This window comes from Falco punctatus (assembly GCF_963210335.1).
Source record: "Falco punctatus genome assembly, chromosome: 3".
NCBI lineage: Eukaryota > Metazoa > Chordata > Aves > Falconiformes > Falconidae > Falco > Falco punctatus.
In genome coordinates this window covers 111,114,169-111,127,152 of record NC_137582.1, presented here as the reverse complement: position 1 = coordinate 111,127,152, position 12,984 = coordinate 111,114,169, and the positions used below count along the sequence as shown (strand labels likewise).

At 54.1% G+C, this 12,984-nt stretch overlaps 1 protein-coding gene across 8 annotated transcripts in view; it reads left to right on the top strand.

Moving 5' to 3' along the window:
* KAZN (kazrin, periplakin interacting protein) overlaps positions 1-12,061 on the top strand; it is a 225,809-nt gene extending 213,748 nt beyond the window's left edge. For all 8 annotated transcript variants that reach the window (XM_080380843.1, XM_080380844.1, XM_080380848.1 and 5 more), the window contains 6 exons: positions 7,445-7,581; positions 7,984-8,154; positions 8,537-8,726; positions 8,926-9,056; positions 9,353-9,403; positions 9,987-12,061. In XM_080380843.1, the coding sequence (XP_080236969.1) occupies positions 7,445-7,581; positions 7,984-8,154; positions 8,537-8,726; positions 8,926-9,056; positions 9,353-9,403; positions 9,987-10,154 (848 nt within the window). In that variant the 3' untranslated portion in view covers positions 10,155-12,061. The remainder of the gene's footprint in view (positions 1-7,444; positions 7,582-7,983; positions 8,155-8,536; positions 8,727-8,925; positions 9,057-9,352; positions 9,404-9,986) is intronic.
* The last annotated feature ends 923 nt before the right edge of the window (positions 12,062-12,984 follow it).

The following is a 12,984-nucleotide window of genomic DNA, read 5'->3' as shown; positions in this document are numbered from 1 at the left end:
TGGAGCCAGGGGGTGACCCTGGGTGGGGGAAAGCTCTTCTGCTTCAACCCTTGCAGTGCCGCGGCTCTAAATACCATCTCAAATCCTGCACGTACCGAGTGTAACTTCTGCGTGTCGGCTCCTGTTTGCGGGTTACGGAGAGGCTGCCAGAAGGACTCGTGCTCAGAGGCTGAGCGGCACGGGAGGGGCTGCAGGGTGGGAGAGCCCCAACCCATCACATCTTCCCCCAGCCAGGGGGCTGAGATGCAGAGGGGGGACAGGGAATTGGGCTGAGTCTCCTTTTGGGGAGGGGATTTCAGAAAATATTATTCTATTGCTCTCTGATTGGCAAAAACATCCCTATAAATTAGTAACAGCCAAAATATCTTTAAAATCTTGAGCCCCCTCAGGCCACCAGTGCAACCTCCAGCAGCAGAAAATGCTCTGGGTCTATAAAACTGTAACTGGAGAAGAAAAACCTTAATGAGAGAATGTTTGCTCCGTGTGGACGGGGCGGGAGAAGTGCTGATAAACACAAAATACAGAAAAGCAGAACTATTTTAAGCCTCTTTCCAAAAAAAATAAGTAGTAGTCATCTAGGAAGCTGCAGCGAGGTTATAAGCACTTCTGCGGAGGATAGTATAGAGAAAAACTGGGGTTGGCTTGAGAATCGTATTTAAGGAATATAATGTAGGGTTTTTATTGGGCTGCTATGTGAGCCACTGGGATTGGTTTTCCAGGACTTCTTTGCAGGTGTGATGGCTGGGAAGAGGGAATCTCAGCTTGCACTTGGAACGGTGCGTAACAAGAAGCCTTTTTAAATCGATGCTCCGTCCCTCCCCTGCAATACTGGAAAGCTTTGGGGTAATTTGGAAAAGCTCGCCGTGCTGGATCCGGCCCCGCGAGCTGGGCTGGAGGCGCTGGGCAGCAGAGCAGGCTTAGCACGGCGGCGGATATGGAGATGGGTAATATGGAAACGGGATCAGCAGCTGGAGGGACGGGGAAAAATCCTTTTTCCTTTCTGTGAAAAAGTTATCTGTAGCCAAAAAGGGGGGAAAACGGCAATAACTGCGCCTGGTGAATGGCTCTGCCAGGAGAAACGTGTCTGCTAATAGAGGCGCTGGGGGAAGTAACGGCTCTGTGTTAAGGAGCTGTGGGATAAGGCAGCACAGGGAGCTCCGGGATACCCGGCCACGCTGTCCTGTAGCTCAGGACTTCGTGTCAGCCGATCCCCGTGGCTCCCAGAGCTGCCCCCACCCCACAGCACGCAGCGCTGCCCAGCCCCGTGCTCCTGGCTGAAGGATGCCCGGCAGCATCGGCTGCAGCATCCCTGCGCCTGCAGCGGTGCAAGGCCGGCCTTGGGGCGCGTGTAACGTCGTTAGCCGATAAATTATATGGACATCTGTTGTCATTGCTGGCTCTGAGCCTGGAAGCACGACGCAGGACGCAGCCAGTTCAGATAGATATTGGCTCGCAGGGCCTTCATGCCGAGGGAAGCAGAGAGGGTTTGCCGGCAGGGTTTGCTTTCGGGGGGGCTCCTGCAGGTTTAAGTGCCTTTGTTTTCCATGGCCACGCAGGGTTCTGTTTGGTCTGGGTGGAGGAGCGTGGGCTCATCGTCCCTCTTTGGCAGTGCGTTTCCAGCCCGTCCCGATTTTGCACGGGGGCAGAGCTGGTGACCAGCCCGTGTGGCATCTTCCCGGTGCCGTGCTGAGGGGGGGAGCAGGGATCTGCAGCAGCACAGGCTGCTCTGCAGGACTGACTCGAGCAGTTTCAGTATCCCCAGCAGCATGTGCTTTAGGCTTCCTTATTGCACCTTTCTCTGGGCTAATTCCATCGCTTGCACTTTTTTCAAAATCAGTTCACGTCCAAGTAGAATCCCATAGCGCTACGTCCTACCATCCTCTCCTCTTTGGCTGGGGCTGGGACTCCCGATCGTGCTTACAGTGTTAATGCACGTAGATAGTTTTCCCCAGCCCTGGTTGGAAAGGTATGGATGTGTTCTGGATTTCTGATGCAGAAATCTCCAGCAGGAGAAGTTGCAGACGGCTTTATTGCTGCTGGTCCTGCTGCTGCAAGGGACTGTGCCCGAGCGCCTGGCGGACTTGAGGAGCCTCTTGGCCAGGTGACATCTGTGAGTGTGTGGGCTAATGGCAGCAGCCCCGTTTGTGGGCAGGTTTATCCAATACGCCAGAGCTCACCTGCGGGATTATCACACGGAGAGCAAACCTGGTTTCTGTTTCCTTTTCGACTGCCAAGGTGGAGACCTTGGGCTGGCTTTCCCGCGGCTCGGGGAGGCGTGATCCGGCTTGGCGTCTGCTCCGCGAATGGGTCGTAGCGTGGTCTCCTCCCTCGCAACCCCGCACCTCGGAGCTGTGAGCCCCCAGGGAGGGTGTTTGGGCTGCGGCAAGCCCCCCGCAGAGACCCCCAGCACCCCTGGCTGGCTGCAGTGAGAGGGGGTGGCCAAGGAGCGGGCAGTTGGATGTCCCAGCAGATGGGTGTCCTGGTGGTTGGGCGTCCAGCAGATGGGCGTCTCAGCCCTGGACCCAGTGGAGGAAGCCCCCTCCACCAAAAGGACGTGGGGCTCTGTGCAGATAACCTGTTCTGCTCCTGTGAAGACCCACCTTAAAGTCACAGCACAAGTCGTTGACCAGCTTGGTGACCCCTGGGGCTCTGCTTTGGCAAGCCCTTGGCCTCGCAGCAGGGTGGTTGCAGGTAAATGCCCGCAAGGTGAACGCCTCACATGATTATTTTTTGTTGTTGTTGTTCCTGAAATTTGGCACTTTGCTCAAATCTGCCCCCACCGTACCTCCGTGCGCCTGGGAGCGAGCGGTGCCTCTGCCCGACGCCGCGTGACATTGATGGCTTCGACAGCAAGACCGTCTCCGCAGACGGTGACGGCAGCGCCCGTTTAACTACAGAGCCTGCGACTCCTGCACAGGGCTGACTGATTTTATGGGTTAGTCATGGCGACAATATTGAATTTCATGGTTGGGGCAGAGAAACAGGAGAAATTAAGTGAATGTTAACGGGACAGGATGGGTTTACGCGTTCCTCTTGCTCAGGGCATTGCCGAGGCTGGAGCGGTGCCCCCCGAGCATGCCTTTCCCCGTGTTAGAGAAGAAGTACATGACTCAGTTAAGTGTTAGTTGGCTCGGATCCCATTCCTGGTATGAAAATCCACCTTGTACCCAGCAAGGGAAGCGCTCACAAGCAGATGGGAGTCAGAGGTGGCCGTGTCCGCTGCCAGTGCCCTGCCTTGTGTTTGGGATCTGCCGCTTCATCCCGGGAGCAGGAAGCCAAGCAGAGGCAGGTTGCCGTGGCCCAAACATAGTGGGTTTCATCTAACATCCCATTACCAAGGAAGCCAAATTAATTATGATCCAGGTGTTCTCCAAGCAAACCTGGGCTAGATGGTGCAACCACCACTGCCTCACTTTCCCTTAATTAGATATTATTAATGTTGAAGGGATGGGATGGTATTTATCACAGCCCCCATCGTAGCAGGAAGATGCTCGGTTTTAGCAAGCAGCAGCTAATTCCCATCCAGGCTGGTGAGGTGTCAAGGCAGGGACCGTGGGGTGGTGGCACCATCGGTGGTGGCATCGCTGGGCGGCTCAGCTGTGCCTCTGCCCCGGCCGGGGATGTGCTGCTCAGGCTGGCACATGGGAGCGGTTAGATTTCGGCTCATTAGGTAAAGATAGAAACAGAAGGCTCTGGGGGGGAGGGATTTTTAATTGTTTTGGCTGCAAGAGGAGTCAGGTGTAGAGAGGGTCCCGTCACCACTCTGTGGCCATCATCCTCCTTCTCCTGAAGGAGCGATGCTCAGGGGACGGATCGTGTGGCAGGACGTGGAAGCTCAAATAACGGGAGCACAGGCTGACCTGGTACAGGACTAGTGGGGACGTGGGGGGCAGCGATGGGGGCAGCGATGGGGGCTGGGGGGTCCACACCACTGTTCCCAACCTGTCTTGCCCACCACTTGCTGCCGGGGCTGGTGCCGAGGTGCTGAGTCTGAGGGGGGGCTGGTGGGTTCCCCCTCTGCTTCTGCCATGTGCTGTGGGTGGGAGGGGAAAATAAATAATGCAAATAAGCTGTGTGAGGTAAACAGTTTCCACTCACGGTACGGGTTTAGGATTTCTTGCTTCTCTTGCTGTCTTGGGTTGACGAACAGGTCGGAGATTTTGCTGGAGCCCACCGTGCAGATGGGCGGGGGGGCGGGGTGTATTGAGCTGTTCCTGAGGGGGTGGGACACAGAAACCTGGCCCTGGGTTGTCAGATTAAAGAAAAAATTTCACCATTTCGTCTCCTGGGATGGCCCCGATGGCCAGTGAAAACCCACTTTATTCCCCCTTGGCTGCCCCTGCCGTCACGCCGTGGATTGCAGTGGCTCATTTTCCCTGGCTGAGTAATTAGCCAGGCTTGTTTGCTAAGAACCTATTAAGCTGCTGCACCAAGCGGTGCTCGGTCCAGGAGCCACTGGCAGCCCTAACTGTTCGCTTCTGCCTAACTTCTTATTTTTCTCCTGCCTCTTTCAATTAATTTCCTATTAATTGGGTTTGGAATTACGTTCTCAAATGGCTGATAAATCTTCTGTAAGCTGAGGAGCTAATCAGTTTCGGAGGAGGGAGAGTGCTGGTAATGGCAGGGAGGGGAAAAAAAGTGCATTAATTTTAGCAAATCTCTCAAATCCCAGTTGAAACAAAAGGTAAATTGTCCATTGGGGTTAATAGGAAAGAAACTGCTCTTGCAGTAGCCAAAGTCCATTACCTTCCTGCTGCACTGCTTAGCCTGAATACTGGTAAATATTCAACCCTGGGAGGTGGTAGGTGCTCTTTTCCTAATAGTACTTCTGAACAGTTGTTGAATTTTTTGGCAAGCGATGAAGTGTTTTCTGTAAATCTTTAAGGACCCTGAACGCTGCCACTAATTAAAACAGGTTGTATGCTATAGAGGACTCACTCTTTAATTAAATTCATTAGGAGCCTTTTGTTGTCTCCAGCATCATCCAATGCAGATGTGACTTAAACTTTGGCAAGAGCCTCTCGGTATCCTCAAGGAAATGAAAAAATTCCTATATAAGTGTCACAAAGCGTTCAAGGGCTTGAAAACGGGTGTTTTGGCAGCGTGATGTCCTGCGGGGATGGGGCTGAGATGGACCCTGCCTGGGCAGGGTTCCGAGGGGCAGAAATTCCCCTGCTGGAGCCCGGGTCACCTAACATGTGCCCTGGAGCGGCAGCCAGCATGGCCGGTGGTGCTGGGTATCCGGCTCCGCGGGTCTGGCTCGCTCCGCGCATCCTTCCTTCTGCTTTTGGAATGAGTTTTGAGGTCACGTGTGGTTAAAGACACGCAGGTGGTGGGAAGGGCTTTTTTAAAACCTTACCTGTAGTCCTCTTGCGGTTATTTTTAGATGGTTTCTGTAGGAATTTCCTAAGCGGGGAGAAAAAGTAAGGAAAGTCCCGGTGTGAGAAGGAGCTCAGTTGTCCCAGGAGGAGTCACGTTCGTTGAAGCAGGCAAGGAGGAACCCCCAGCGCTCCCTGTCACAGGACGACGGGAGTCATTATGGCATTTCTTAGCTGGTTTGTTGTTTTTCCGTGTTTAGATTTACCTGCAATGCTTAATAGCAGAGTAGTTAGTCCGAAAAATCTCAAAATTTCAGCTCCCGGTTTTTAATGGATGACAATCTGTGTTGTCCCAAACGTCTCCCTCTTCTTCCACCCTGTGGTCTGATTTCCGCCCCCCCCAAACCTTTTCCTGCGCTAACCTGCAAGCTCTTACTGGCTCCATCCCAAGCATCTCCCCAGCACATGTGTACAGCAACAACTGTGGATGGAAAGAAATTCCTTCCCGAGTACATCCCTCCGCGAGTCAGCAGTCCTGATGACCTGGGATGGGATGCGGGAGGTGGCTGCGGTGAGCTCGACAGCTGGCTGAGCAGGGGTGCTACTCTTCTTTAGGGGGCTGTGGCAGTGCATCACGCTGGTGCGTTACACACGGTGCTGGATGTTCCCCTGTTAGTAGGTTATTCTGCCTGAGGATGCTGGTGTGGATCTAATAACAATGTTCTCCTTGCCTGCACGCAGGTGGAAATGCTTTTATCTGAGTACTTAACAAAAAGCAGCTCCGGGGCTGAGGGTCCCCAGCCGAGGGAGGGTCCGCACAAGCCTTCCTGGGCTGGCGGAGGGCAGAGGCACAAAGCCAAGGGTACCAAAGGTGCTCATTGCACAAAGGGAATTAATTTCCTCATAAGCGTGCCGCGATAATGGTTTTCTTGCATTCCTCCATCCAGTCTTTATCACACACGTGTCTCGTCGGGAGGAGCTGAGGCCCATCATGGGGCAGGATGAGCCCCCAGACGGAGTGACTCCTGACGGGGCGGGTGGGACGCACCGCCTGTGCTGAAACGCTCCTCCTGTGTTTCTTTAATAGAAATAGGTTGGACCCGTGTGTGGAGATGGGTCCCACTCGTGATGGGGCTGTCATCTAGAGGGTTTTGTAATACAGGCAGCTCTCGGTGGGCTTGGGGTTGGTTTTTCTGGGGATTTGGAGGGGAGTTGGATTTATTATTTTTTTCTTATGGAAAGGGGTGAGTCACAAGGCTCAGCTGCTTGCAGTGCAGCGAGCGCTGGAGGGGCAGGGGTTGTTTCATACCATCCCACTCCCCTGAGAGCAGCACTTCCTCCGGGTGGAAAAGCACGCAGAGTCTGTCCTATAACAAAAAGCAATGTTTGCATTCTGATTCTGCGTATTATTTTTGGGGGGTGGGTTGTATCTGGAGCAGGGAGCCGCGGGGCATTTCTGCAGCGCTGCCAAGGACCAAGTTCAAGGCTTGGGCAAAGCCCTTAACGTGCGGAAATTACTGAAGCCCTTTGTCCTACGTGGTATTTCTCTAATGCCTCCCCGGTTTTACCAGACTTACAGTAAAGCTGTCCCCGGGTTGGTGGTCGGCGAGCATCCCTTGCTGGTGCGTGGGCGAGGGAAAACACAAAGGTCTTGATTTCCTCTGGGGGGCTGGCCAAACCCCCCCACATCGCATCCCGCTCCATCCCCACGCAGCATTGCTGAGCTGGAAGGGGGCACGCGGGGAGCCGTGCCCTGGGCTCGTGGGAGCGCTGCAGGAATCTGCCTGGCTGCTAAAAATAAACCGGTTGTGGTTTATTTATCCTGGAAGGGAGCAGCAGGTTTTCCTGCGCCGGGCGCTGTGGCTGCAGCAGTAGTTTTGCTCCCAAATCGCCTTCTGCAGGGGCTGAGCTGCCCCTTGGAGAGCAGGGGATGATTAGGAGCTACAGCAGCGATGCGATGGGCATTTCGGGGGGTTGCAGGGGAGCAGCGATGGGGATGAGTGGGCATCTGCACCCAGCCCAGCCCCAGGGTCATAATTTTGATGATTTTTCCTCGACAAGTAGAAGTGATGGAGGCAAAAGAAGGGTTCTGTGCCCCCACGCTCGAGCCGTCATCTCTCCCGCAGCCATGAAAGCCGACCGCAAACGCTTGAAGGCGGAGAAGACGGACCTGGTGAGCCAGATGCAGCAGCTGTACGCCACGCTGGAGAGCCGCGAGGAGCAGCTCCGCGACTTCATCAGGAACTACGAGCAGCATAGGAAAGTGAGCGTGGGAGCCCAGCGCCGGGGTCTCGTGGCGTGGGGGGCTGGCAGTGGCATGAGCGCAAGACCTGGGTTGCAATCGGGTGAAACTCTGCTCCCCTGCTGCAAGGGCCGGACCGGAGGGAGTTAAGGATAAATAAATCCCAGAGGAAATGTGGCCAGCGAGCCAGGTGTGGGGAATCGGTTGTAATTTTAAGCAGGTGCACGCCCGGCATTCCTTTTTGGGGGACCGGCCACATCCCACAGCTCCCTGCTTGCGGGCACAGGGCTCTTGAGACACCCAAAGGGGCTGCTTGCCCTTTGGCAAGGCAGAGGTCGGGTGGTCCCTGAGGGGATCACAGCAGAGGGGTTTGTAGTAGCAGGTGGGTTTCCCCTTCCTGATGGCCGCCCCGTGTCCCGGCAGGAGAGCGAGGACGCGGTGAAGGCGCTGGCAAAGGAGAAGGACCTCCTGGAGCGGGAGAAGTGGGAGCTGCGGCGGCAAGCCAAGGAGGCGACGGACCACGCCAGTGCCCTCCGCTCCCAGCTCGACCTGAAAGACAACCGCATGAAGGAGCTGGAGGCCGAGCTGGCCATGGTGAGCTCGGGGACGTGGTGGGCACGTCTCGAGGGTCAGCCCTGCGCCAGGTGCTCGACTCAGCGGCTCCGGTGCTTCCAACGCCCTGGCAGGTTTTGCGGCGTGTATTGCCATATTGCATTTGTTTGCCGCAGCGGTTGCGTGCCTGCGTTCGCCGCAGTGCTTGCGTTATTGCAATAGTGGCAGAAAAAGTAAGAATCAAAAGTAAGACTCCATCGCTAAAAAGGAGCGGGTTATCCTCGGTGCAGGGAGCAACGCGGTTCGGGTATTTACTTGCAAAGGGCAGGACGGGTTGGCCGTGGCGTGTTGCTGCTGGTTCTGCAGTGCCAGGAGATGTGTTCATATGGTTTTCCCCCTCCACCACCTTGGTGTCCTTCCCCAGGCCAAGCAGTCCCTCGCCACGCTGACCAAGGACGTCCCCAAGCGCCACTCCTTGGCCATGCCGGGCGAGACGGTGCTGAACGGCAACCAGGAGTGGGTGATGCAGGCCGACCTCCCGCTGACGGCCGCCATCCGGCAGAGCCAGCAGACCCTCTACCACTCACACCCCCAGCACCCGGCAGACCGGCAAGGTGGGCACCCCCTGAGGGCGGGGCACTGGCAAGTTCTCGGGGCTAAACCATTTCAGGGAGCTGCCTTATTCCCCCCTAGAGGAAAAGGAAAACCAGGCAAAACTTTCTGGCAGCGCTTCAGAGGCTTTGCAGGGCGTGGGTGTGATGTTCTTTGCTGGCGCGATGTTAACTCCCCAATGCCCCCTGCTCTGCTTTCCAGCGGTCAGAGTGAGTCCCTGTCACTCCCGGCAGCCGTCCATCATCTCCGACGCCTCCGCAGCCGAAGGTGACCGGTCATCCACGCCGAGTGACATCAACTCACCCCGGCATCGAACGCACTCACTCTGCAACGTAAGGCCACTACGGGGCAGGGGGGGGGTGGGCTTGCCTCCCCACTCTGTGGGTCTGGCTGGGGAGATGGGTGCTGGGGATGCTACGGGTCCTTCGCTTCCCAAAGCGCTGCTGGGTTTGGGGATGGGGATGGGGATGGGTTGGAGGCGTAGCGGCCCGGAGAGCTGCGTCCCAGGGGGTTTATTGCAGCCCCACAGCCTTTCAGCTGCCCAAACAACCCGCTTTTTGCTGTGGGGGTGGGGGGTCCCAGGCTGAGTTGAGGCTGATACAGATGGATCCATCTCCTTCTGCCGCAGGGGGACAGTCCTGGACCAGTACAGAAGAACTTGCACAACCCAATCGTACAGGTAGGGCACAAAGCCCTGTTTAAATCCTGCTCGTGAGACCCTGTCCTGTGCTAGCAAGTACTTGGGGGGGCTGTCAGAGGCGGTGGCTGGGGCTTTTAGGGGAGGAAAAAAACCCAGAAGCCTTACCATTCAGGATGGTAATCTCAGAATTCTGAGATTTTCCCTCAAATCCAGGTGATGCTGTAGGCAGTTGCTGTGCTCAGGGGCCGTTGCAGTCTTAGTTTTGGTAAGGCACAGCCTAGATCAGGTTATTCTCCTGCATGTGACCCTAAAACAGGGGGGTATTTTTGTAAGCCCCTTGCTCTGGCATTAGATTTCTGGAGCCAAAATCCTGAAGCAGTTGGATGAAGAAACCAAAATCCCAGAAATGTGGGTAGGGGGCCCAATTTCACTGCAGATTCTATCATGTGTATTTCAGAAATATTTTTTTTTTTTTTGGTCCAGGGTCTTAATGTTGCTTTGGACCTGGACCCAAATCTTTTGGGGGACCTGGACCCTGTGGTCCATCATCCTTGATGGGAGCTGGTGGGGGGGGGGTCAATGAAAAGCGCCGTGGCCAAACATGTGTCCTCTCCCCCCGCAGTCTCTAGAGGACCTGGAAGACCAGAAACGGAAAAAGAAGAAAGAGAAGATGGGCTTCGGTTCCATCTCCAGGGTGTTTGCCCGGGGGAAGCAGCGCAAGTCCCTCGACCCCGGCCTCTTCGACGGTACGGCCCCCGACTACTACATCGAGGAGGATGCGGACTGGTGACCCCCTGCCTCTCCCCGGCTCACCGCCGCCGCTGTACATACCCCTGCCCCAGCCCCGCCTGTGGACGTGTGACCTGTTGTCTTGGGAGCGATGCAGCCGTGTCGTAACTTCAGTTTTTTCCTTTTTTTCATGGTGGTTTTTTGTATTTTTTTTTCTTCCATACCGATAACTCCTCCGTTGTCACTTCAGTTTGTCCGTTTGGGTTTTTGTTGGTTTTGTTTTGGGGTTCTGTTCTTTTTTGGTTCTTTTTCCTTCTTCTTTTGACAAAACTTGAAACTTGAAGGACTGCTGTGTCTCTGTAAATACCCAAAATATTGTGCACTTTGTGCTTGTGACGTCTCTTGTCCGAAACCCGCTGTTTTCCGGAGCCCAGCCCGCGGGATGTCCTCGCCTGGGGACGAAGAACCTGCCCAGCTGAGGGACCTTAGAGAGAAAACACACACACACACAAAAAGGAAAAAAATGAAAAAAAAAAAATATCTCATTCGCTGTGATGTCTTCCTGGCCGAACCCCGCGGAGGCGACATGGGCTGGTTGTAACGCCTGCCGGTCTGGAAATAAGTGTTTTAACGTTCCTTTTTAGTTGTTTTAATTTATTTGCACAAACCCAGAGGAGCTATTCTAACTAAATTATTGCAGAAGTTTTGGGATTTTTATATTTTTCCATGTCGGTTGGGATGGGGCGGGGAGGAAGAAGGGTGTGTTTGTACTGTACTGTCCTGGGAAGCTGCTGCTGGGGGGGACTGGACCGTGGACCCCCACACACACTGTGGGCACTCTTGGCCCCGTGGCTGCAGATGCCCCAGGAGCACTTAACGCCTTGGAAAACACAAACTTAAATACATGCCAGAAAATCGGTCGGGGAGGGGGGGTGAAACTGGTGGGAGCTTTGCCCTCTGTCTTACCCCACATCTGGGGGGCTCACCCTTTGCTTCAAGTGAAATTTGGGGGATCTGGCGTGAGCTGGGAGCAGGGGAGAGGTGATAGCCCAGGATATCCTGAGACGTCGCCCGGTCAGGGCTGGCCACCCCGCTTCCACGTGGGGTGTTACTGCTGTCAGGGGAGGGGCTGGGGAAATCGGTACGAGTCCCCGCCGGGGAGGTTTTTGTGGCACCGGGGTGATTTTGAGGCGCAGGTGGAGCTTGTGCTTCCGAATTCCCTGGGAATGCCCTGGGAGCAGCCCCCCGGCGCAGCCGCTGCTTCCCCTCCCCACTAACACACACCGCGCTCTGCTTATGCCAAGACAAGTACCTTATGCTTTAATGCTTACGATATAATTTTAAGCTCTTAAAAAAAAATGTATTAAGATTTATTTAATGATGCTATAATAGTGTATTATTTTTCTTAATTCTGATACGCGCACCCCGGTTGAAAAAGGGGTATTTTTGTCTTAAATCACCGAACTAAACCGCTGATGCCCTCGCGCTGTGTATTCCTAAGGGATGATGCGGGGAGGCCATGGGGGGGCGAGGGGAGGGAGCAGCCCCCCGGGCTCTGCCGAGGGGAGGGCCTGGGCTGGCAGGGCAGGCTTTGCCCCGTGGCATCTTTCTCCGCAGAGAAGCATTTTTATACGTTTTGTTGGGTTTTCGGGGTTTGGTTGGTTGGTTGGTTGTTTTTTTTTGTTCTCCTTGCGTTTTTATAATTTAAACTATAAACCACCAGAACAGATGAGCAATTTCCTTGTTACTGAGTAGTTTCCTTTGCATTTCAGCTTTTTTGTAAATTAGGAAATAATTCTAAAAAGTACTAAGAGGATGATTTATTTAAAAGAGAACTTCGATAAATAGCATATGAATTATGGGTAACATTAGATTTAACTTTTCCCCATGTGAGTGGGGGAGAATCCTTGAAGGCATGGATGCAAATATAAAATTATAAAAGATCTAAATAAAGCTTATTTTAAAGTATGGGTGAGCTCCATGTGATTTAATTGCTTGTCCAACGGAGATGCTGGGCTGGCGTCGGCAGTGGCACATGGGCACAGGTGGGGTCCCTGGAGTGACAGGGATGCGGGAGACAGCTGCATCCCTGGACCAGCTCTTCCCCCGGACCAGCTGCCAGCCAAGCGCTCACAGCCAGATGCGGTGATGCTGGTGGGAGGCCAGGGCTGTCGGTGCGGCCGTACAAACAGCAAGTTTAAGGATTTAAGGTAAGTAAAGATTTGGGAATGTGGGGAAACAGCGAGATGTCCCTCTTGGATACAGAAGGCGTAATGCTAAGGTCCAAGAGGAGCAGGTGGGGCAGAGAAATGAGGTGGTTTTGTGGTCTTAATGCTTGTTAGCAGATAAATTATTGTTACAGGTTTTTTATGGAGAAATATATTATTACTTTGTGGAAGGCATTGGTCACTTGTGCCAGCACCTCCAACGGGGCCGGGGGGCTGCGGGCAGGTGGCACCGGGTGGCTGGTGCCGTGGTGTGGCTGGGGAGGGCACGGTGTCCCGCGGGTAAGCATCTCCCAGCCCCGCTCCGTCGTCAGAGCCGCTCAAGGTACACAAGCTACGTTTGACTGGGGAAAAAAAAAAAAAATGACCATTTCAGAAATAACTTGCAATGATTTTCTGTTTTTCTAACCCATGAGGGTATAGTATAGATTGAAAGATGTACCTTTTTTTTTAACAGAAATGTCCTTCTGGGTTTGTGAGCAGCTGCGGAGCAGGTAAGAGCCACTGTAGTCTGAAATGATGGAGGGAGTTTGAGGAAGAAATAAAAAAAAAATAACAACAAACAAAGAAATACCTAGCAGCCAGCTGGCTGCCCAGCTCTGTCACCTGGAGCTGTAAGACTGGGAATTTAACATCGCATTAAAGTGACTGTGGATTGCAGCAGGG